Source organism: Mus caroli, unplaced genomic scaffold (genome assembly GCF_978045245.1).
Source record: "Mus caroli unplaced genomic scaffold, Mus_caroli_1 scaffold_9, whole genome shotgun sequence".
NCBI classification, from domain to species: domain Eukaryota; kingdom Metazoa; phylum Chordata; class Mammalia; order Rodentia; family Muridae; genus Mus; species Mus caroli.
Genome location: NW_028227264.1, coordinates 25813811 through 25838038, shown reverse-complemented (window position 1 = coordinate 25838038; position 24228 = coordinate 25813811). Strand labels below are relative to the sequence as shown.

Below are 24228 nucleotides of genomic sequence, written 5' to 3'. Positions count from 1 at the left end.
CCAACACCACCACAACTAGACCAGTACCCAAAAATGTTAGCTATCAGGACTTCAAGGGTCTCACTCCAACACTCAGGTCCAGAGAGTCACAATGGAAGCCATGGTGCCTTCAGACTCCAAAGAATATGAAACAGCTTAGATACTACAGGGATGACTAGAAACATCCCAGGAGTAATGAACGTACCTACAAGCAGAGTTAAATAAAAGGCTGACCCAAGTAAAGAAGAGAGAAAGCCAATGCAAAGAAGGCAAGCTTTATCCTGATTTATTTACTCTGTGGGCCTAAGTGAAGAGTCAGTGCTTTCTAGAAAAGCAGTTCCTAAGTACAAGTTTTAATAGCAGTGTGTGACTGAAGAGCGTCTGCTGACATAAGGTAGACTCACTTTCATCTGCTGAACTCAGCCCTTAAGAGGACCTTTAAAGACCATCATTGTCATCACAGGGTCCTGATGACAAGCTCCAATTTAGAATCACCACAGACGTGTCTCCAGAACTGGATTTGGGAACCCTCGCCAACAATGTCCAGAGGAATCAGCATAAAGCCTCTGGTCCTATCATCTGGAAGCCATCCCCTTGAACTACATCTGTGTGGCTGCCCACTCACAGGGGGCTCATTCTGACTTCTCTGTATACATTTTGTTTGTTTATTTTCTCTCTGAACCCTGGTGACTATTAAGAAGGTCATAGCATCCCAATGCAAGCTTATGACAAGGAAACAAAATTCAGTTAATCAAGGTGTACAGTTATATTCAGCTTATCTCGTCTACTCAACTCTTGAGTAGAGAATCGATACAAACCATCCAGTACCTCAGAAGAGATAATACCAAATGACAATAAAAAATATTTTTTTAGAGAAAGTGTATGGCCATTAACTGACCAGAACCTGACTCTGGTTCCAGTACTGAAATGTAATCATAATGTGGTTACCTACACTTGTCCTTCAAGGCCAGCCTGGTCTGCATAGTGAGTCCTAGGAGAACCAGAGCTGCATAGAGAGATCCCATCTCAAAAGTAATCAAATAAGATAAAATAAAAAATAAATAAAAATACAAGTAACAGTTGGAGCATGGAGAGTAAAAATTTAATTAAAAGGAAATATTGTGATGTCTGAGAATTACCATCCAGGAAAAGTAACAGATACATAGCTGATATATTAAGATGATTAGGAAATGGTTACCATTGTTGACGTAGCCCCTGAGCAGAGCTGTGAGTTGTGAACACTTATTTTAAAGACTGAAGATGAAAGCAAATTTAGTTTGCTGACAGACTCTAAGAAGAGTGGGTAGGTCTCTTAATAAAAACTCTAAAAGCTTATGCTCTTGGGTTGCAAAACTTCACCTAACTAAAACATACCCATGATATCCTGGAAAAAAAGAAAAGCCTTTGATCACTGTGCCTGTTTCTACCTGGCCAGTTTACTGGGCTTAGGGATGTGACTAGATGAGGGCTAATTAGTTGAGTGAGTTGGTTGATTGGCTGGTTGGTTAGAAAGTTAGTTAACTGGTTAGCTGACCAGTTGAGGGGTAATTTAGCTGGTTAGCTGCTATTTTGTTGGTTAGTTGGTTGGTTGAAGGATTAGTTTGTGAATTAGCTGGCGAGCTGTTCATTTGTTTGGGGGGGGGCATAGTTGGATTATAATTGATCTTGTTATCTGGTAGTTTGTATGATTGATTGATCAGTTGGTTAGCTCATTGGTGAGTTAACTGGTTATCTGGTTGTTTGGTTAGCCTATTCTGATACAGTCTTTACATATCAGAGGCTGCTTTCTTAAATAATGACCCTCCTACTTCAACCTCTAAATCATTATATTTTAACACTATTGGGCTTGCCTTATAATGATAATACTAAGAATGTCTTTTGAAAATGAAAACATCTATTCATTTATAAACTGTCCACTAAATTATATGAATAGATATTTACAATCTTAAAAATTCCTGTTCATTTTTATATTAGGCATTGTAGCATGCTATGTAATTATAGTCATTTTTATCTGAAGGAAAAATAGATACCAGCTCCTATGTCTATTTTCCTTATATTTTCTTCCTAAACTCTTGAAGGAAATACTTAAAATATTTACACTAATATAGAAAATTGGATATTTTTATTTTTCTGATTTAGTCTATGGAATGACACTGAAATATTCACTGCACAAAAGCATAATTAAATTTAACTTTGTTTTCTCTTTGAAAACCCAGTACTTCCTTCATATACTACATGCAGATGAAAAGAAAAAAGATTAGTCTTTGAAAATGACAACATACAAACCAGATATTCAATTGCTTTGTACTGGAAATTAAAAATCACAGACTCATACGAGTTAACTATCAAATATTAGCACAGACAACAGTTGAAAGGAGAATTAATTTGAAGTTGATGCACACACTTTTCATCTACAGTATGGAACTGAATGAAGGCGAAGTATCAGAAAGTATCACTAAGCTGATGATAAGGAAACAATTCTTGTTTTTGCATTTACCCATGTTATTTTATATTGCTGTGTAAAGACTGTCTCAATCAAATGAAGGCTAAATAATTAATAAAGACAAAATGTAAGTGTGTTGTCTCAGATCCAGCTAACCAGACTAAAAGTGCAAGAAATTTGAGCAAGCAAAGAATGTACTACTCTTCCATGTCCCCATGGGACAAATTCATGCTGAAGGAGAGAGTCATATATCGAACAAGGCCTGACTCTCCTTAATGGCCATTATTTTTCAATCAGTTATTTAAGAGGAATTAAATTAATCTCATGGCAAGAATCCTCAAAACAATTAGTGGCTCCCTATGTAGCCTAGGGTGTCATGACAACTCCTCAGGTTCTGAACAGAAGCAGATCTAGCTAAGTAGAGGATCAGGCTATATGCAAACAATTACCTTGTGGTTAAAAGCAGAGCCCCTGTTCATTCGTCTTTGTTTGTTTACATGAGCTCACATTCATCAGCCACTCATCATCGAGACACTCTCATGCAACCTATATTTTTGTACAAATTTATGTGTTTATGTTCTATATATTAGGACACTAGGAATGTGACTTGTTCCATCACAGACCTACATATGTTCACTTCTGACATGTCTTCCTGTGCAATCCATAAACCATAAATATGAGCAACTTGAGAAAAACGACACAGTACATGTCATTTTAGGAAGCAGAATACTCATCTATGAGCAATTTCAACAATATTTATTGCTATTATTATATATTGTACTACTTTGCCTGGGAATATTGGTAAGGCCCTTTCTATACTCTTGCTGCCTTGTTAAGGCTAGTCAATCATTTTCTTCTTCAGAGGAATGCCCTAGTAACAACCTATTTCCCTCTCCTAACTCACAATCAAGAGAATTGTCATTTGCCCACCCTTACCTACAAAAGGAATGAGAAATGCAAATGAAATGAGAAGTCCTTCCAGTGTGAGAGGAGCCTACAGTGGTTAGCAAACACACACAGACACACACACACACACACACAAACAAAACAAAAACAGCATCTAAATACATCTTATTATTCACAACAATGAGTCATAGTTTGGATTATGAACCTTTATAATTTCAATATGTAACTTTATGCAATGTTCACACAATGTAGTTTTATACTGGGACTATGTAACTTTATAGTATATATCCAACGTGGGACCTGCATAGACAAATAGACTAAGAAAATGTGAAGATCTGAAGAAGTGGAGGAGATGTTTACCACTCCTGGACCTCTAAAGGATGGCTAGCAGCAGGTTCCTGATACAGAAGCTGCCCTCCCACCATATGCAGTCTTTTACAGGCAATCTATTCATGTATGTGCTTACTTGACTTAACTCAGCATCTTTTTTGATCCAAAACCAGCAGAATCTCCGCTCTCTGGACTATAGTAATCACTTGGAGTATAGGACTTACTCTATTGCCAAAATATTAGCACATCACATGTGAATGTAACTCTAAAAAGGAGGCAAAGCCAGAGTCTTACATCCTTTCCATAGCACCAGAAAAAAAAAAAAGGTAGAGAAAATAGATTGCACCAGGTCTGTGCTTGTCTCTCCTGAAGGCCAGGGCAGGGGATGGGGGGGAGGGGTGCACTTGCTACATTGTTGCAATTTAGTTCCAGGCCAGAGCCCTGTAATATTCAGCACACATCATTTTTGAGATTAATGATGTGTGTCCCGTTAATAGAAAGCAACAGATTAAGTCTCCACTAAGAGTTTTACAGGTTATGTACGTTATCTATCCGCCTCATTTAGTAACAACCTTGCTGTTCAAAGCAAATGGGTTTAATGCCAAAGCAGAACTCCCATCACGAACACAAGCAGAGCCTGGCTTCTAAGGTGAAGATTATTCCTCTGTACTTTGCAGAGCTTTAGCTTTAATGCAACCAGTAATTCTATTCCTAAAAGACTTTTTGTCTTTTAGACACAAGCATTTCTGTTTGTTATTTATTCGGCAATCAACTTAAGAATATACAGCCCTGAATTCAAGTCTAGATTATGTCACTGCATCTTCGTACCATGACAGATAAAATAAATATAAATGTGAGACATTCTATTAGTATACTAGGAGGAAGAGAACAATTGGTGTGTGTCTCTGAAGGGAGACACACACCAGCTTCTTCTTCTTCTTCTTCTTCTTCTTCTTCTTCTTCTTCTTCTTCTTCTTCTTCTTCTTCTTCTTCTTCTTCTTCTTCTTCTTCTCCTTCTCCTTCTCCTTCTCCTTCTCCTTCTCCTTCTCCTTCTCCTTCTCCTTCTCCTTCTCCTTCTCCTTCTCCTTCTCCTTCTCCTTCTCCTTCTCCTCCCTCTCCTCCTCCTCCTCCTCCTGCTCCTCCTCATTCTTCTTTTTTTGGATTAGATATTCTCTTTAATTTACATTTCAAATGTTTTCCCCTCTCCAGGTCTCCCCTTCAGAAACCCCCTATCCTGCCTCTATGAGGGTGCTCCCACACCCAACCACTCCTGTTCTCCCTCCCTGACATTCCCCTACACTGGGATAGGAACTTTTTGCATTTTGCATTTTGCATTTTCTTTGACTGTTGTGTCAATGTTTTCTATGTTATCTTCTCCACCTGAGATTCTCTCTTCTATCTCTTGTATTCTGTTGGTGATACTTACAACTATGATTCCTGGTCCCTTTCCTAGGTTTTTTTTATCTCCAGGGTTGGCTCCCTTTGTGGTTTCTTTATTGCTTCTATTTCCATATTTAGATCCTCCATGGTTTTGTTCAGCTCCTTCACCTGTTTGGTTTTGTTTTCCTGTAATTCTTTAAGGGATTTTTCTGTTTCCTTCTTAATAGCTTCTGCCTGTTTACCTGTGTTCCCTTGTATTTCTTTAAGGAAGCTATTTGTGTCCTTCTTAAAGTCCTCTATCATTAGCATGAGATGTGATTTTAAATCAGATTCTTGCTTTTCTAGTGTGTTGGGGTAAGTAGGGCTCGCTGTGGTGGGAGAACTGGGTTCTGATGATGCCAAGTAGCCTTGGTTTCTGTTACTTGTGTTCTTGCACTTGCCTCTTACCATCTGGTTATCTCTGGTATTAGCTGGTCTTGCTGTCTCTGATGGTGGCTTGTCCCTCCTACAAGCCTCTGTGTCAGTACTTCTGGGAGACCAGATTTCTCATGGAAGAATTTATGTATGGAGAGCTGTGATACATGGTCAGCTCTGGAGTACAGACAGAAACCAGAAGGATCCTGTCCCTGGCTATTCCTTGGCTCCTGTGTCCTGATGGCTCTGGGAGGGTCCTTCTTGGGTCAGGAATTTGAAGAGAAGTGGTAGTCTTACCTGTGTTCCCAGCTGTGTCGGCACTCCTGAGAGACCAGTTCTCTCATGGCAGTATTTGTGTAGGTAGTGTTGTGTCACAGGATCAGCTATGGACACAGAAGGAAACCAGAAGACTCTTTTTCTAGGCCGCTCCTTGGTTCTTGTGTCCTGAGTGTTCCAGGAGGGACCCTCTGAGCAGCAGTCCACATGTTTGTCCACACTCCTGGGAGGCTAGCTCTCTCTCAGAGCTATTTGGCTATGGAGCTTTGTGGCACTGGATCAGTTATGGGTGCAGATGGAAACTGGAAGCTCCCACCAGCTTCTTATATAGTTCTGGGTTACTATGATGATTGCCAAAATATAAAATATACACCTGCTTCTTCCATTTAACAATGTTAGTGTGTACTCAAGGCACTTGTCTGATTAAAGTGGCTACCATGCAAACACAATCTGTCATTCTTTTGTAGCTAGTATTTCCCAAGATGGACCAGCCATGAAGAGTAAGGAAACACAGAACTAGCATATTTCTATATAAACTGTGTTTAAAACAATATTAAAGAATGAAATACCAAACAAGGCAATCCAGTGCATCACTTCAGTGGTGCACTTTCACCAACCTGAAGAGAACAACTCCTTACAAGTCTAATTTTTTTAAGTGACATATTTGATGGTCTCAGCTAAATCATTTGATGATTTAGACAATGATGCTAGTACTTTTTTTTCTCTAGGAAAAAGGTTTTTATTTTAACATTTTTTCTAAAAATATTTTTTTTCAAAAATAAAAAGTTCTGAAATCTTAAGCAATTATTTGAGAAAGCTTGGATATTCTGCTTCCTTCTGTCTTTCCTTCTTTCCTTCTTTCCTTCTTTCCTTCCTTCCTCCCTCCCTCCCTCCCTCCCTCCCTTCCTTCCTTCCTTCCTTCCTTCCTTCCTTCCTTCCTTCCTTCTTTATTAAGATTCAAACTATAGCCCAGGCTACCCTTGAATTTAGAGGGCAATCCTCATGTACCTGGTTCCTGGACACTAGACTAACCTCCTGGAGCTACCAAGCTCAGCTGGAGGAGGTTTGATCTGAGCAAACAAGTTATTTAAATCATCAATAGAAAAGCAAGTCTAGGAAGTGCTTCTGTATCACAATGAGGTGGTCCTTTGCTTACAAAGGAAGAGAAACCCATAGTCCACATGTCTCGGGAGGAATCTCACAATTGGTCTCTAATAACTGGTACTTAAAGCAAATGGGTGTCTCTTGGAATAGAGATGATCAACAGCTAAGTTGCCTATCAAAAACTGCACAGGTACAAATAGTTACCTGAATGGCTAAAATTAAAACACCCATCAAGGAAATCATGTAAATTTGAGAACACTACTGAAACCACCTGTTATTCTAGGTTTAGATAAAAAAAGAAACAAAAAAACAAAACACATGGTTTTCCTGTCAGAATAAACGGGAACAATTTTTCTGTACAGGAATGATGGAAGCCACTAGTACCTAATTAAATGCACCGAGTTTTCAGCAGACACACAACTTGAAAATGAGAGACATAGCTTTCACCAGGTAAAACTATGGCCATGCAACTAGAATAATCAATACAGGAAAAAGCAAGTATGGGGATGCTTTATTTTATTTATTTATGTTTTTTGTACTTAATGAGTAACAACCATAAAGAAATATTTTTATGAAATAATTTGAATGAAATAATTGTGCTATTGGGTGTTGTGGAATATACTTGTACATAAATGTACTCTCATAAGTTCTATAGTAAGCCATGAAGAGGTAGGTCTATCATGTAAAACACAAGCTTTGAGTTCCTACGAAATGGTTGTGTTTTGCAGGTCCTAAACCTGACAGTCTGCATGACTGAAGTATGTGTTCAAGTTGGTGCATGGGACTTCTCTCTTAAACCAAGAAACTCTGTCATAAGAACCCTGAACTGGCAATTAACATAATTCATTATATCCTTCCATCACTATCAGATTGAGCATTCCAAGGAAAACCACCCAAAGGTTCCTATGGATAGCCTGACTTGTTTGTTTGCTTGTTTTAAATATTCCATTTAGTTAAGGAAAAGAAAACTCAAATGCCACCATCAAAGACCATATATTTCACAAAATTCTATCTCCTGTTTATTTCCAAAATGGTATTTTCAAGAAATCAGTAAGCCAATCCAGTCAGAATATTGCAGTCTAATGGGAAAACAAAAACAAAAAACAAAACACTATTTCTTCCTGCAGAAAGACATAGAAATATGTACATCAGAATAAGAAGTAAGTAATTCTTTGCAAAGTAGACAACAAATTGTGGGCCAAACTACTGTCTTCTATGCAGGGAAATATTTTCTATAGTTAGAAGGTTCTGTGTCAAGGCACTCAAACTCCTCCTCAAGAAGAAGTTGGGAAACAAGAAGGAGGGATCCTACTCCTGCAGGACCAGTATTTATATCTATATTTTCCACATACAAAGATACCCAATACAAGACAGCACAAACCAGAAAAATCTCCGTGGATTACCTGGTATTCATTGGGCCAAAAGGTGCTCACAGCTAGCTCAGCCCGAAGCCAATCACGACCAGTGAATCCAGTTACATTCCAAATTGGATTAGCAAGAGGTCCTTTATTCACCCTAACTAGGATATTCAAAGTGCCAGGGTTCAACCCCTTCTGGCTATATAACAGGTAACTGAAATCAATGCAGTGGGTGTCATTCTCCTTCATGGTAGGCAGCTGAAGTCTGGCTTTTTCTCCAGGATCATGATTTGAGGAGTCCACAACCATATAGGAACCTGAAATGACATTACAATAACAGAGCTAAGAACATTGATAAGCCAGCAGTATCATACAACTGTAAAATATTACAACTATAAAATTTCATAGAGTATTATAGGATATTACTCTATGAAAATATTAAATTTTAAAATGTCTTCTGGGGCAGGGCCATAGAAAAATATCAGTCAAGACATCATGTAGATCCATTTCTTACTAACATTTCATAAACTAGACAAAAAAAGTTGATTCATCTTTACAACTTGATATTAACCCTGATTTACAATATAGAAATATGGGACATAACTGCTAACTTAGGGTCAGATGGTAGACAAGCAGGAATTGGATTCAGGTTCAACACTCTCTCTAAAATTTCCCCAGTCCTACAAAATAGTAAGCTTTTGAAAAATGAAACAAGTCAATGTATTGGTTTGATATGCACAGAAAGTACTTTCTTCTTTTGCTTTCTCTGTTAACACAAATGTGAAAGCAGAGAAATGGAAGACCGCAGGAAGTGGAATAACTTCCAACTTCAAATACTATTATTTTTGTTTATTTAAGGCATATGCATTGTTGCCATTCACTAAGTCCTGAGAACATCAAGTCATGGAATAGGAATACTTTGTAAAGTGGTTATGAGAGCTACTCTTCAATTTTCCTTTCATTCTATATTTTAAAATATTTTAATTTTATACATGTGACATACATGCGAGAGAGAGAGAGAGAACACAAGTCGACACATGTATGCCAGGGCACATGATTGAAGTCAGCAGACACTTGAGAGAATTGGTAGTCTTCTTCCAGTACGTGAGACCTAAGAATCAAACTCAGATCCCACATTTGGTATCAATCCTTTACCTACTGAGCCATCTCCCCAACCCCCTAATGTCCAACTATTCTTAATTTGACTCTAGTACATAGCTGGTGCAAGGTTGACTCAAAACTGTCTTCTTGGTAAGATTACTTCTGACCCCCGCAGTTAACGCTGACCACCATGCTCCTCTAAAGCTGGTCAAAACCAAGCATGAGGTCATGTTGACTGAGTAACCATTAACTCATTATGGATCTTGTGAGGTAAATGACACAGACAGAATCCTACTTTCAGAACGCCAAAACTGTTTTTGGTTTTGCTAAGGGCAAAGTTTATACAGTGACTATTCACTGAGGCTGGCACTGGTCTACTATACTATTGCAAGCAGCTCTCCAGAAAGACATGCTGTTATTCTCCCTGTTATTCTCAGGCAAAGAAGATTTGAATAAATATGTGAACCTCCAAAAAATGTAATGATATCATTTTGTCAAACAGCATGACATTAGGAGTCATATTAGAGAGCTATTTTTTTTTTATATAAGGTTTCTTACACTGCACTTGGCCCTCTCTTCCTGAAATGCAAAACTACTCTTCTATATTCTATTCTGAAACATAATAAATTGTACCACGATATCCAAAAACCTCAGTGACTATGTCTATGTATCTCAATTAATTGACACCCTGGAGCTCAAACAGACAGAAGACAAAAATACTTCAGAGAGGAAGGCTTCAGCTACATAAGAAATCAAATTTCCAATCTGGACAGTTGCCATTAAAGGGACCTTTTGATCCCAAAGTTTTATGACAATTTTTTCTAGTACTTCAGTACAGTCAAGTACAGAATACACATACGATATTAATAGTAATTCCTGTTATTGTTTACTTGTGTCTCCCAGTCTTCATCTTCTCTCAAGTGCTGGGATTACATTTTAGCTTGATTCTCACAGACAGAACATTAATAGAATAAAAAGAATCATCGGTGTATTTTTGGTAAACAACTTCCAAAATGAAAACAAACCAAACCAAAACCAAAAAACAAAACAAAATAAAACAGGATTTCCTGGCTCCTAACCTAATTTGCAAAAAAAAAAAAAAAAAAAAAACCAACGATTTTATTCATGGCTATTCTCACATTCTTAACATCAATAACTAAGTTATCAAAATGTTTCTACAGTGTGCCAATTTGAATTAGACTAGTTTCTGGTGTTGACCACGACCAGGCCTGAGACCCTAAAAAAGCTATATACATCATTACTGGCCTGTTTCTGTGTCCTGTTTACCCAATGATGAATAATTTTATAAGTAAATGGCATATTTATTTCCATAAGTTTAGCTTCTGACTACCAATTTTAAAATGTAGAGCTCAAAAGACTTATTAGCTTCCTAATAGTAATTTTCTACTATCATAAAATAAAGTTTGGAGTAAAATATGCTTTGTGTCACATTTTAAAAATGCATTATATTTACCATTAAGACCATTTAGCAATTTTCAACCATTTGCATTTTAAGCTACAACCATTTTCTTATTAAAGAAATGGAATGAACAAACGCTAGTCATCATTAGTTCTTACCAATTTGATCATTAGAAAGACGAAAATCATGAAATAAAAGCTTAGCCTAACTATTTCAGCATTTTACTGTCACTCAACACAGGTTAAATAATAAGAAAAATTAGTGCTGATAATTCGCTTCTATGGAATGGTTGGGATAAATAGTCTTATTTACACAGAGCCCTCCATGGCTCCCTTGGCTGAGTTATGTGCATTAATAATGCACATACTGCACAGTTCTACAAAGGAGAAACAAGCAGGAACAACCTCAAGCCCTGTCTACAGAATTGATACAGTGGCAATTTACACAGCTGGTGCCTGTGGAGCTGCAGCTGGGACACAGACTTCCCTCCATCAACTTAAATGTAGGCAGCACTGGGTTCTTACGAACTTCAAAAGATTACTTCTACAATGTCCAAGAACAACTGGCCCTCTATATTTAATGTCTGGAAATTATACACATGTAAGTCCCTCATTCTTGATGTTAAAAACCAAACTTTATTTACTGTTATTCTTGTTCCCTCAAATTTCAAGTAAGTGTTAAGTAGTGTTTGATGGAGGCTTAGCTAAAGGTTTAATGATGTCAAGTCACACATTTATACTTCCCTAAATATAACTTCTCGATTGCTTGAGGAAAGGGTTTTCCAATTCATCAGTCAAGGGGAAGTGCCTAAACTTAAGTCTTTGCATGGTTTTTAAGAAATGCAACTTTCTAGAGAGCAGTTTGGCAATAAGCAAAACTTTGAAAGACATATATGGCCCCTAATGTGGTAATTCAAAATGGATAAATATGCACTATAAAAAGTCACCTCTTGTAGCCAGGCATGACCTCCAGTGGAGGGAGGAAGACATCAACCCACCCATAAAACGTCAATACCTTCAGGCAGTTTGTCCTGCCTACAAGATGTGCAACGATAAAGACAGAGAAAAGACTGAGGGAATGGCCAACCAATTACTGGCCCAACTTGGGACGCATCCTATGGAAGGCAGTCAACTCCTGACGCTATTAATGATTCTTTGCTATGCAGACAGAAACCTAGGATAACTCACTCCTGAGAGATTTCATCTAGCAACAAGTGAAAAACAGATGCAGAGACCCACCAGGAAACACCATGTGCAGCTCCGGAACTCTTGTGGAAGAGAGTGGAATAGAACTGAGCAAGCCAGAAGAGTTAATAACAACACAAGAAGAACTAGAGAGTCAAGTAACCTGGGCCCCTGGGGGCTCACAAAGACAGAATCACAAATCAGGACTGAGCCTACAAATCGGGATTGTAGACAGTATGCTTTCCAATCTAATCAATGTATGAAGGTAAGACAGGTATTCCAGCCCAACAGATGCAGAGTGATCTCTCTTTTGTTCCTTTCAGATCCTCAATGTGCTAGATGAGGCTTCCATGTATCTGCTTTCTTCAACCGATCACTTCAAGTGATGAGCACATGCAGACACAAACAGGCCTGGAAAACTTAAAATCAAATACACATGCATATGCAAGAGAACAGATAACCTCCGCAAAGGGGGTATTCCATTCTAGGAGCCAACCATCAGAGACTCACATTGTTCCTAAGGAGAGGAGTGTAGAGAAAAATAAATTCTCTTCATGTCTAATAAGACACATACTTTTGTGTATTCTTAGGATCATGTGAAAAGCTACCGAGGCACCAAAGCAGTGAAAAGTCACCTCTTGGTATTCAGTTAGATTTCCTTGTATAAATAAAATAAATACTAGAAACCTGGTTTGCAAGACACTAAAGACAACATATAATAATAGTTTCATGCCTAGGAAGCTTAAAAAGCAACCATCAAGATATCTGGGCAGAGTTAATTCAATGCTGTACTGGCTAGTTTTGTGTCAACTTGACACAGCTGGAGTTATCACAGAGAAAGGAGCTTCAGTTGAGGAAATGCCTCCATGAGATCCAATTGTAAGGCATTTTCTCAATTAGTGATCAAGGGAGAAAGGCCCCTTGTGGGTGGGACTATCTCTGGGCTGGTAGTCTTGGTTCTATAAGAGAGCAGGCTGAGCAAGCCAGGGAAAGCAAGCAAGTCAGTAAGGAACATCCCTCCATGGCTTCTGCATCAGCTCCTGCTTCTTGACCTGCTTGAGTTTCAGTCCTGACTTCCTTGGTGATGAACAGCAGCATGGAAGTGTAAGCCAAATAAACCCTTTCCTCCCCAACTTGCTTCTTGGTCATGATGTTTGTGCAGGAATAGAAACCCTAAGACAAATGCATAAAGGTGTTTGTTTTTTGAAAGTGGGGGCCTGATTTTGAGTCCCCAGCACCCATATAAAAAGAGCGAAGTATGGCTTCAGATATAATTGGCCACAGTGGGAAAGCCAGAACTCACTGATCAACCAGTATAACTCTGTCTTGATAGAATTAAGGTAAAGAATGACAGAGCAGGACAGTAGACATCGTTATCTGGACCCCAAACACAAGCACAGGTGGATGTACCTAGACATGCATGAATGCATAACACACACGTACACACATACACACAAGCCCAAGCGCACACACAGACACTAAACAGAGTATTGGAGTTTGGAGTAAAAATAGAAGCCAATATTTGGCTGCCAGTCAACTTAGGATGATTCTTTGTTTGAAATTAATCTCTTTATGTATTTGTTACTATCTATCACCTATGAGTTGAAGGCAAAGCCAATATATTATTTATATTTTGCAACTTTTCATTTCTTCTATATTAAGCCTCTTTCCCCATCACCTTCTTTTATTTAAGTGGAGATGTAATAATTCAGGGAGTAAAACTCAGATCATTAATGGCATTGATTTTCCCCATTCCCCTGATTTTGTCGTGAAATTCACCACCAATTGCTTCAAGTTCATTCCTCAACCCTGATTTGCATGCTCACTACCTGTCTTAGTCAGGGTTTCTATTCCTGCACAAAACATCATGACCAAGAAGCAAGTTGGGGAGGAAAGGGTTTATTCACCTTACACTTCCATGCTGCTGTTCATCACCAAGGAAGTCAGGACTGGAACTCAAGCAGGTCAAGAAGCAGGAGCTGATGCAGAAGCCATGGAGGGATGTTCCTTACTGACTTGCTTGCTTTCCCTGGCTTGCTCAGCTTGCTATCTTATAGAACCCAAGACTGCCAGGCCAGAGATGGCCCCACCCACAAGGGGCCTTTCTCCCTTGATCACTAATTGAGAAAATGCCTTACAGTTGTATCTCATGGAGGCATTTCCTCAATTGAAGCCCCTTTCTCTGTGATAACTCCAGCTGTGTCAAGTTGACACAAAACTAGCCAGTACACTACCTTTTCCAGACTCTGATGCTATGCATAACAACCAACCAGAATGGTATGGTAATGGGGTTCCTGATGTCCCTACTAGCGGTCCTACACTATTTTTTGACTGGCACCAGACTTTTAAAAGTTACAATGAACTTTTCCTTCTCCTCACATTACAGTAAAAGTGTCATCCAAACTCTTTCATGGCTGGGATTTGCACAATCCACAACTGTTCTCTCGAGCCTCTTTGTTCATTTGCAGTCTCCAGATACAAAAGGTTTCCTTCTGTTCTGAAGAAAAATCCCAACCTGCTGTTTGCCTCACTCTTTCCAAACTGGATTTTATTTTGCTTGAAATTCATTTCTTTGGCTAGTTTATTTCTTCATTACAAACTTTGGGTACAGCCTGCCTGCATCTAATGAGATGCTAGTCTATGTGTCCATTTAACATACCAGGCATCATCCTTCACGGCCAATGTCTCTTACTGAACATAACTGATTTATTTCATTGAAAACCTCTAAGAAAGGTTGGGATTACACTTCCATTGTCTGCCCAAACGTCCAGAATGAAGTTTAGAGAATTCAGCCTGCAGCTAAACTGTTATATATAACAAAATTAAGCATTTGCTCACTACTGTGACCTCTCTGATTAGTCATATCGGAAATATGATTAGAGAGATTAAATTATAGAACAATAGTAACTCCAGTTTTTTATTTTAACCTGTACCAGATAAATTCAATGAAAACTAGACTCTCATTAAGCAGAAATCCCTCTAATCAAGTTTAAGAAATATTTCTTGGTTTGGCCTATCCCTCCCTCTCTCCCTCTCTGCCTCCCTTCCTCCCTCTCTCCCTCCCTCCCACCCTCCACCAGATAAAGCAGAAACTACTTTTGTCCAGATCTCAGCCCCTAGCAGGCAGGGAAGGGGATAACTATTAAAAACTTGAGGAACATAACCAAATACAAGCAAAAATATGGGAAACAATAACAATTGCTTATAGAATCAGCAAAAAGAAAAACTTGAAAAATTTAAAATGATCTGTATCTCAATCTGAAGAATTGATCCAATTGTAAAAGTTACAATTAACTTTTACAGAACCTCCATTTTGTGTAGCAAGAACATGGCCTACTGGTAATTTTTTTTTCAAGCTTGCACATTCTATTATGCCTTAAGATAATATTTCTCTTCTAATAAAGCTTTCCCACTCCATCATTTCTAAAGGCAGAATGAGACATATAAGAAAAGGCCACTTGTACTCCAAACTCCAACACAAAAGAACAGAAATTACATCTTGGAAGAACTTGAGATCTGACACCTTCAGGCTCCCAATATTTAGGCTCCCTCTCTCCTTGAGGAATCATAACTGATTCAATGATGCTCTTCTGAATAAAATTTCTCTCAATGCCCTGAGAAGAGCTTTGCATTTATAGTTGAAAACTAAAAACATCTTGATTTCAGAGCATGACTAGGAAAATTTTCATATACTAGTAGAGAAGCAGAAAGAATAGGGTGAAGGGTGACAGGAAGACATGGAAGGCAAAAGGGAGGAAGGGAGGAAGGGACAGAGGGATGGAGGGAAGGAGGATTGACACAAACCAAAAACATTTCCAAAACTTGATTAGAGGGATTTTTCTTTCTCGGGGGTCAAGTTTCCATAGAAGTTATCTGATACAGGTTAAAATTAAACACTAGATTCGCTATTCTATAATTTAATCTACATTTGCTATTCTATAACTTAATCTCGCTAGTATACATTTTGGCGGGTGGCAGGTTGAGAGAGAAGCACTTGGACCTTTCTTTGGTCTTAAAATTTCTGTGTTCCTCTGCATGGCACAGAAAACCAAAGCAATGTGACCACTAAAGTGCGTAATGTCATGCACTGTCTGACTTAGAGGTGTAACCACATTATCCACTTTGCTTTCTTACCAGGGCCTAAGATTTCTGCACTCAGTGCACAACCACCCAGCTTTTCACCCCACACAAATAGTTTGCCCTGTCCCTGCCTTAATCCTCTTGCTTCTCTGAGGATGGCAAGGGGGCTGACTGATGCGGTCTGCCTTGGAGGACTGAATGAGATAGTGAAATGTTTTCTTTGCACAGATTCCCTCCGTGCTGTATGATATAGTAGGAAGACTCCAACTAGATATGTGTGAAAAAAACATTTTCGTAGGTTAAAACTGACATGACAGTGTTAACACTGGAATGCTTGTAAACGTCGGGACCCTATAACTTACCACAGCCTTTCTCAGTCCTTGCCCTCACTACTCTGGCTTCTCATCTATCCTACCACCTCCTTTCCACCTCTTTCTTTTCATGCTCCTTCCCTCCACACCCCTGTCCTGTGATGCCATCCTGTTAACACTCCCTGCCATCTCTTTCTTCTCTTCTAAACTGCTCCTTTTCTGTCCGATTTTCCAATCTGAAATCTGTAAAGAATCTCTATTTTTTTTTAATTAGGATACTCCTCCCCTACACTGTTTCAGAAACACACAAGCACACACACATAGACACACACACACACACCAATGTTAAAGGATTCACTGAAATTTAAAATCTGCTCTATGGTTTCACCCGTCTCTGTGGACCTGCCACTCGCCTTTGCTTCTCCATCTGCCATCTTTCCTGTAAAGTGGTACTGAAATGTTTCAAGAAGGAGCTGCTAACATAAAAAGCAACTTGAGAGGGAATAATTACAGTGCATTACCTAAAATGCAGGAGAGTCTTTGTCCTGCAGAGAGCTTGGTAATCTCTACTTGTCTTTTCACAGAAACCAGAAGAAAAAGAACAAGGAAAGGAGGGCTATGCATCATGCAGTCTCTGGCAAGCAACTGTGTGAAACAACTCCAGTCTATCACTGTGATGTAGCTCATCATTGTTCATAAAGAAAGCCAGAGCTGAAGGCCAGGAAAAGAGAGCCTGCAGCTTCTTCACTTTCCATCTAGAAATGCACTCTAAAGTCAACATCTTCTACTAAGTAGACACTTTATATCCGAAGGCACGAAAACTCTGTTCAAATGTACTAAGAGAGAAACTAAGCCTTGATTAGTATTCAAAAGGAACAGCTGCTATGAGTTATTCAGTTGTAACCGTTGTAATGATGACAACTATTCTGCATAAGTCAGAGGCCGCTAAGGATCAGTTAGAAGAACTCCTGTTGAACAGTTTCCCAGCTGAGCTTTCAGATTCAAGAAGGATGAGGTTACAGGAGCAGAGGTAACTGAGTAAAGAAATTTCTTCCTTTTTTTATTCAATGACAGGAAATTGTTAATTGCAAAGGAGCATAATTCAAAAGAGTCAGATAGGGTAGTTTTTTCACCACTCTCCTAAGGGACCAAATTCCTGTTTCTGAAGATGTTAAAAATTCAAGAACTGGGATTCAAAAGCCAGCTTTAGGAGTACAGCACTTGCTGAGCAAGTTTGAGGACAAGAATTTACATCTCCAGAAGCCAGGTAAAAAAGCTGGATGTGGTGTGTCAATCCAGTCTTGGAAAGCAGGGATAGTAGATTCCTAGAATAAAGTGGATGCTAGGCTAGCCCTTCCATGCCAGAGAGTCTGGGTTCAATGAGAGACTGCCTCAAGGAATAAGGTAAAGAGCAATGAAAGTTTCTGATGTCACCTTCTGATCTTCACATGTATACAGGGGCAGACCCTTGCACATACACACATGCAAACATGCATATATATATATATATATATATATATATATATACACATGCACTGAACACCCCACTACTACCCAAAGATAGACTGACAGACAGGGAGGCAGACAGACAGACAGGGAGGCAGACAGATAGACAGATGATAGATCTGACAGATCATAACTGGTCCAGTCATTCTCTCACCTCTGCCTCTCTATCATTTCTCATTATGTAGAAGAGAATAGACGGGCTGTATCATATTAAGAATTTTAAGGAAGTAGAAACATTAAAATAAAAATATTTTGCAAAATTTGCCTAACCAAGATTTTGTTCACTTGCTAAGATTAACAGCCCTGTCTAAGGAGGCCAAAGACAGGTAAATGAAATGAATGAATGAATGAATGAATGAATGAATAAATAAGTGAATGAGAAGAAATGAGAGATTGAGAATGGAGAACTAAAGAGTCCAAATTTGAGAAGATAAAACAAAGCCACATTTCCATTTTAATGCACGACAAAGGCAATAAGGCCATGCTGTGTCAACCTCTGACAACAGCAGCTCCAAAACCCATGTGAACAGGAGAAAGAGAACAAAGGTCCTGATAAATAAAGATGCCACAGAGACCAGTGTTACCTCAAAAGCTTGCCACCTATGAGATATAAATACATAATCCCCCTCAGGAGAGCTGAGGAGAGGGCCCAGTCTGTAAAGGGCTTGCCTGGCAAGTATGGAGATCTGAGTTCAGATTCAGGATAGTCGCATAAAAGCCAAGTGTGGACCTGTATGTCTCTAACCCCCATGCAGTGGGTAGAGGATGGGGATGATACATAGTGATTCTTGGTGCCAAATTTATAGCCTTCAGTTTCAATAAAAGACCTTCTCTCAAAAAATAAAATGGTGACTGTCGAAGATACCCAATGTTAATTTCTGGCCTCCACATGTAGGCACACACATATACACATCCATACAGGCACATACACCTATCACACACACAAGATTAAGGGATGAGACCTAAGATGCCCACACTCCAGTAAGCCTCTATTAACTTAAGGCAAGACCAGAAGAGTTAGTGACTCCCACTGTCTTAGAGAAACACAGGAATGAAGCAGATTACAGTCCTCTGGGACAGGTCACACTACTACTGCTGTGGATCTATTATTTTGTAGATCAGAAGGGGGTGGTGGGACTCACATAAGCAAACCTGTTCAATGGTGAAAAGCTGGACAGGCTAAGCCATTATTAGGAGACAGTTTATTCCACTTCCTCTACCAAACAATGGCTAAAGGATAAGCATTCCTTTTTAACAGAATCAGAAAGGTGGCATGCTGGTGACCCTGCCCCTCCCCCCCACCAGAGCTGTCTCTGTCCATTTGTGCGCTGACCACTGTGAAGTGATTTCATACACCCTGACTTAGGGCTCAATGGGTGAGAGCAAACAATGAGAAACTGTGGCCTTTCAGTTCCCACACGAACTTTTTTAAGTTTGCCTCTGGGGTGTACTGTCGAAGCTAAAATAGAAAGTTGCTGCAGCCAAAACAAGCAGTTGTTGGCTCTGTGGTCAGTAATCAAGCCCATGTGGTCACTTAGCTGTCCTCAATACAGTAGCCTTTCTTCTGTGGAAGGAAGAGGTAAGTGATCATTTCCAAAATTTGATTTTCGAATCTTTCAATCTACTTAGATACATGCTTCCAGGATCCATTATTATTCGTGAACTAAATAAAAACATATCAAACACAAAGAATAGGATCAAATTTCTGACCAGAGAAACTACGTCTTTAATTATTTTCTTAGAAGTAGTTCTAGTACATGGTACCTCCCCCAAAACTGTGTACCAAAAACAAAACAAAACAAAACAAACTAAAAATAAAAATGATTAAGAACTTTCAGACAGGCAGTAGCTGAGCTCTGCAGACCCCACAGCCAGACAGGGCTCATTCACATAGGAGTAACACAGATGTATCAGAGAGCAGCCACAGAATTCTGTGAACTGAAGAGAATTACTGAATGACTAACACACATGTAAGACCAATGAAGTCAGTCCTGGTGTTTCTTTGCCACATATCACCAGAAAGACCTCACAAGTTACAGTGACCATGACTTAAGAGCCTCCATTTGTCACACTCTATGGAAATCCTGTATGTCCTTTCTGCACCTTGAGGAGTGCTAGTCTTGTGTTCTCCATGAATTCACATATCCAATTACATATATTTTTCAGTAACAAAAAATTATACATTCTCTAACTTTTACTATACAAGGTATAATTTTCCAAACGTAGTGGTGACATGGTTAAAGGTTAATGTCTCCCATTATGTCCTTTTGCACAGTGACCTACACGAAGAAGATACTTCATTAGCAGAAATGAACATGGCTGGCTCATGTTAATTAAAGGAACAACTTAAAATACTAAAAAACTAAATTAAAAATTCATATATAAGCCACCAGAACTTGCAGGAGCATGGTGCTGAATATGTTAAGTATGTGTCACAAAAGAGCAAATGACCAATGAGGTGGCTCAGACAGTAAAGGCATCATGCTGCCAGGCATGATGACCTGCCTTAAATCCTGGTGGCCAAAATGAGGGAAGGAGAGAACCAACTTCAGCAACATGTCTTCTGATCTCCATCTACACAATGTGGTGCTAGAGTGCACAGGGATACACATGGGCACGCACAGACACAGAATAAAAACTGATTTTAAAAAATTTAAATACACAGGGCTGTATTAAGAGGTGGCTCAGCAGTTTAAAGCCTTTGTTGCTCTTACAGAGGAGCTTGATTGAGTCCCCAGCACCTACAGTGGTAGTTTACATAACTCCAGTTCCAGGGAATCAGATGCCCTCTTCTGACCTCCATAGGCATCAAGCAAGCACATGGTACATATACATATATGCAGGAAAAATATTCATATACATAAAATAAAATAATTTTAAAACAATTCTTAAAAACACACAAAACATGAGATGTTTACAAAGTTTAAATAAACTACTCACAACTGAGTCCAACCCTAATACTTCAGCAACATTCCAGAGCATCACAAGTCATTGTCTATCAAAGAAGATGAGAGACTTAAAGTACACAGTAATATCATTTATATATTTTTAAATTGCATGGAAAATCTAGTAAGAATGAATTTCCAGCATGATTGCAAATGGAGCTGTGATACTTTTTCTTCTGGAGGCATCTTCCACAAGCAAGACACAAGGGGAGTAGATGATCTCTGAAGAGACACAGACAGCAGAGACCAGCACAGGAGGACCAAAATCATGGAGCTTCTCAATGGAATCTGGGTATCCAAAATGCACAGCATTTTTTCTTGTTCCTGTACCCAGCCACATACTTAACTATTTTCATGCTCTGAGTCATATGCAGCAAGGGGAGACGAGGTCTAGGGGAAAGGTCAATGCATATTCTTCTGGGTAAATAGATTTCATTATATCAAGTTCAGGAAGAAAGAGGAATCTCCAACTAAAGGAAATTAGAAAGTCTAAAGGATGACCAGAATTTATTATAGGAACCCTCCAGGGAAAAGCCACTGTTGCCCAAAGGCAACATCACTTCCACTGTGTAGGTTAAGCCCAACACTCAGTCATGCTGTATTTCAGAAGACATCATTATCACCATGCCTATTCCTGGGACCCCATGGCTTCCATGTCAAAATTCTTATGAGTGATGTGAATGACAGGGAATTAGCTTACATACTCTTACCATAAGTGTCTTAGTCAGGATTTCTATTCCTACACAAAACATCATGACCAAGAAGCAAGTTGAGGAGGACAGGGTTTATTCAGCTTACACTTGACGTTGCTGTTCATCACCAAAGGAAGTCAGGATAGGAACTTACTCACACAGGGAAGGGACTTGGAGGTAGGAGCTGATGCAAAAGTCATGGAGGGGTGCTGCTTATTGGCTTGCTTCGCCTGACTTGCTCAGCCTGCTTTCTTATAGAAGCCAAGACCACCAGCCCAGGGATGGCACCACCCATAATGGGCTCGGCCCCCCCTCCTTGATCATTAATTGAGAATATGCCTTACAGGTGAATCTCATGGAAGCATTTCCATAACAGAGGATCCTTGTTCTATGATAACTCCAGCTGGTGTCAAGTTCACACACAAAACCAGCCAGAACAATAAGGTAGTGAAAAAAAAAAGGGGGGGGGCATTGTTGTTGTTGTTGTTATTTTGTTTTTTATTCGTACCATATGTGCTAAATAGCTTCTGTCATTTCAACATGAACAGGGAGACAAAGCAGGGAGAGGTAATGTTAATTGACAAAAAAAAAAAAAAAAAAAAAAAAAGGCCTCCTAAGATCGACCTAGAGGAAGTCTGGAGAGCATTTTCTTAATTTATGTGGGATGGTGCATTCCACTGTGGTTGTTACCACCTCTAGGCAGGTGGTCCTGGGTGGTATAAAGAAATGAGGCTGAGAAAGCTATAGGGAGAAAGCTAGTAGGCAGTGTTTTTCCAGAGCTTTGCTTCTATTCCTGCCTTCTAGTTCCTATTTTGACTTCCCTCAGTGATGGTCTATTACCTGGAATTCAAAATTAAAATAAATCTTTGTTCCTAGAGATGCCTTTGGTCATGGTCTTTATCACAGCAACACAAACCTAACTAAGACACTGGGTAATGAGAACTCAGATGGCAAGAAATTTACCAAACAATAGAAATGCCAACAGCAGTAACTACTACTACAATCACTACTATCTACCTATCTATCATCTATCTATCATCTATCTATCATCTATCACCTATCTATCTATCTATCTATCTATCTATCTATCTATCTATCTATCATGTATCATCTACCTATCTATCATCTATCTATCTATCTATCTATCTATCTATCTATCTATCTATGTATCATCTATCTATCTGGAAAGGGGCATGTGCTCTGTTGAGACATCTCAAAGACAATGGGGAGTTTGGTATATGAATCTCTTTCTCCGATGAAAGATATTGGCAGTAATATATCTGTTGTCTGCATATGGAAACAAATACACGTGCAGACAGAGACAGAGAGAAACAGCGAGATAGAGGGAGAGACGGGGAGATGGAGATAGAGACAGAAGTGACAGACATACTGTAATATTGTTTTGGGTTAGGTTTTGTTTTAAAATTTTACTCAGTGAGTAGAGTATTTGCTGTGTAAGCATGAAGACGTGAGCTGGGATCATCAGCATCTGGTGAAAGCTAGACTCCAGGATGTATTACCTTAGAAACCAGAAATGAGATTAGGTGGGAGGGAGGAAGACATGCAGGTCCTGATTGCTTGCTGGCCAGCTAGGTCAATACAATGAGACAGAGTTCAGTGAGAGACTCTGCCTATAAAGTAGAATATAATAGACAAAAACATATAAAATCAACATCTGCCCTCCACAGGCAGAGGCAGGGAGACAGAAATTTGAACATGAACATTTAACACACACATACACACTCATGCATACATACGCACACACACACACAAGTGATGATAAGAAAATAAAAGAACTTTAATTTTAAAGGAATTTTAAATACTGTAAATTCATATGATAAATAAAAAATGAAGACACATTTACTTTCTACTAAGCTAATGCAATTAATAGAACACAAAATATAACAAACTAATTAGAAACTATATTTTTGCCACCACAAGTGTCAGCAATGCTACAAAGCGTGCGGAAATGGCATTTATTCTTAGCTCGAAACTTAGAGGAAAAGATTTTACAACTTCAAATTTTGTAGACATTTTTTACCAAGATGTTACCCGGAAACTACTAACAACTTGGGTGCCTTCTGAGACCTCATAGCAGACTCTGTCTAGAGCTAGACAAAAACCATTTAATCTTGAACTCACAGGCACACATAACTAGTTTGGGAAATGCAAGTATGTTCACCTTCTGTCCCCAGAGAATCCACACACCAAATGTAAGAAGCCATTTACTGATTTATCTCCTCCAATACAAACCCAAAATTCCCTGTTGAGTATGTTGTACATTAAACCCGATGAGCATTCAATTTGAAGACAATGTGTTCTGGGGATGAAAGAATTTTCAAGACAGGACAACAGGCATATGTATCTGAGGAGGCAAAATTGGAACTAATTGGGATTGGAACACAATCATGATTATCCTCCTCGCAGTAATTTTTTTCCTAAAATTGCTTTCAGGAACACAGAAAAGTACAAATATATTCTTCTATACCTAAAAATGGGAGTAAGTGCATAAACGAGATGGTAACTAACAGATTCACTCTGAACAATTGTTTTTTTCTTCTGGTCTGGAGCCTAAACATATCCATAGGTATTAAAAAAAAAGGTCTCATGGGGGCAACAACTAGACCACCACAGGGCTTCAGTCTTTCTTTTCAGAAGCAAAAATGGCACTGGCAGTACTAGGCAAGGTAGACCATCTTTCTAGCTGGCCAAGGGTGAAGATTTTAACTGAAATCCAAAGATCAAACTTGGCAGCAATATTCCCTTCCAAAATAAGACCAGAAGAAAGATGGTGGAGAG

At 39.0% G+C, this 24228-nt stretch overlaps 1 protein-coding gene across 9 annotated transcripts in view; it reads right to left on the bottom strand.

Annotated features, from left to right (window-relative positions):
* Ptprk (protein tyrosine phosphatase receptor type K) overlaps positions 1-24228 on the bottom strand; it is a 514942-nt gene that overhangs the window by 316485 nt on the left and 174229 nt on the right. For all 9 annotated transcript variants that reach the window (XM_085842716.1, XM_085842715.1, XM_085842708.1 and 6 more), the window contains exon 3: positions 8236-8507. In XM_085842716.1, the coding sequence (XP_085698842.1) occupies positions 8236-8507 (272 nt within the window). The remainder of the gene's footprint in view (positions 1-8235; positions 8508-24228) is intronic.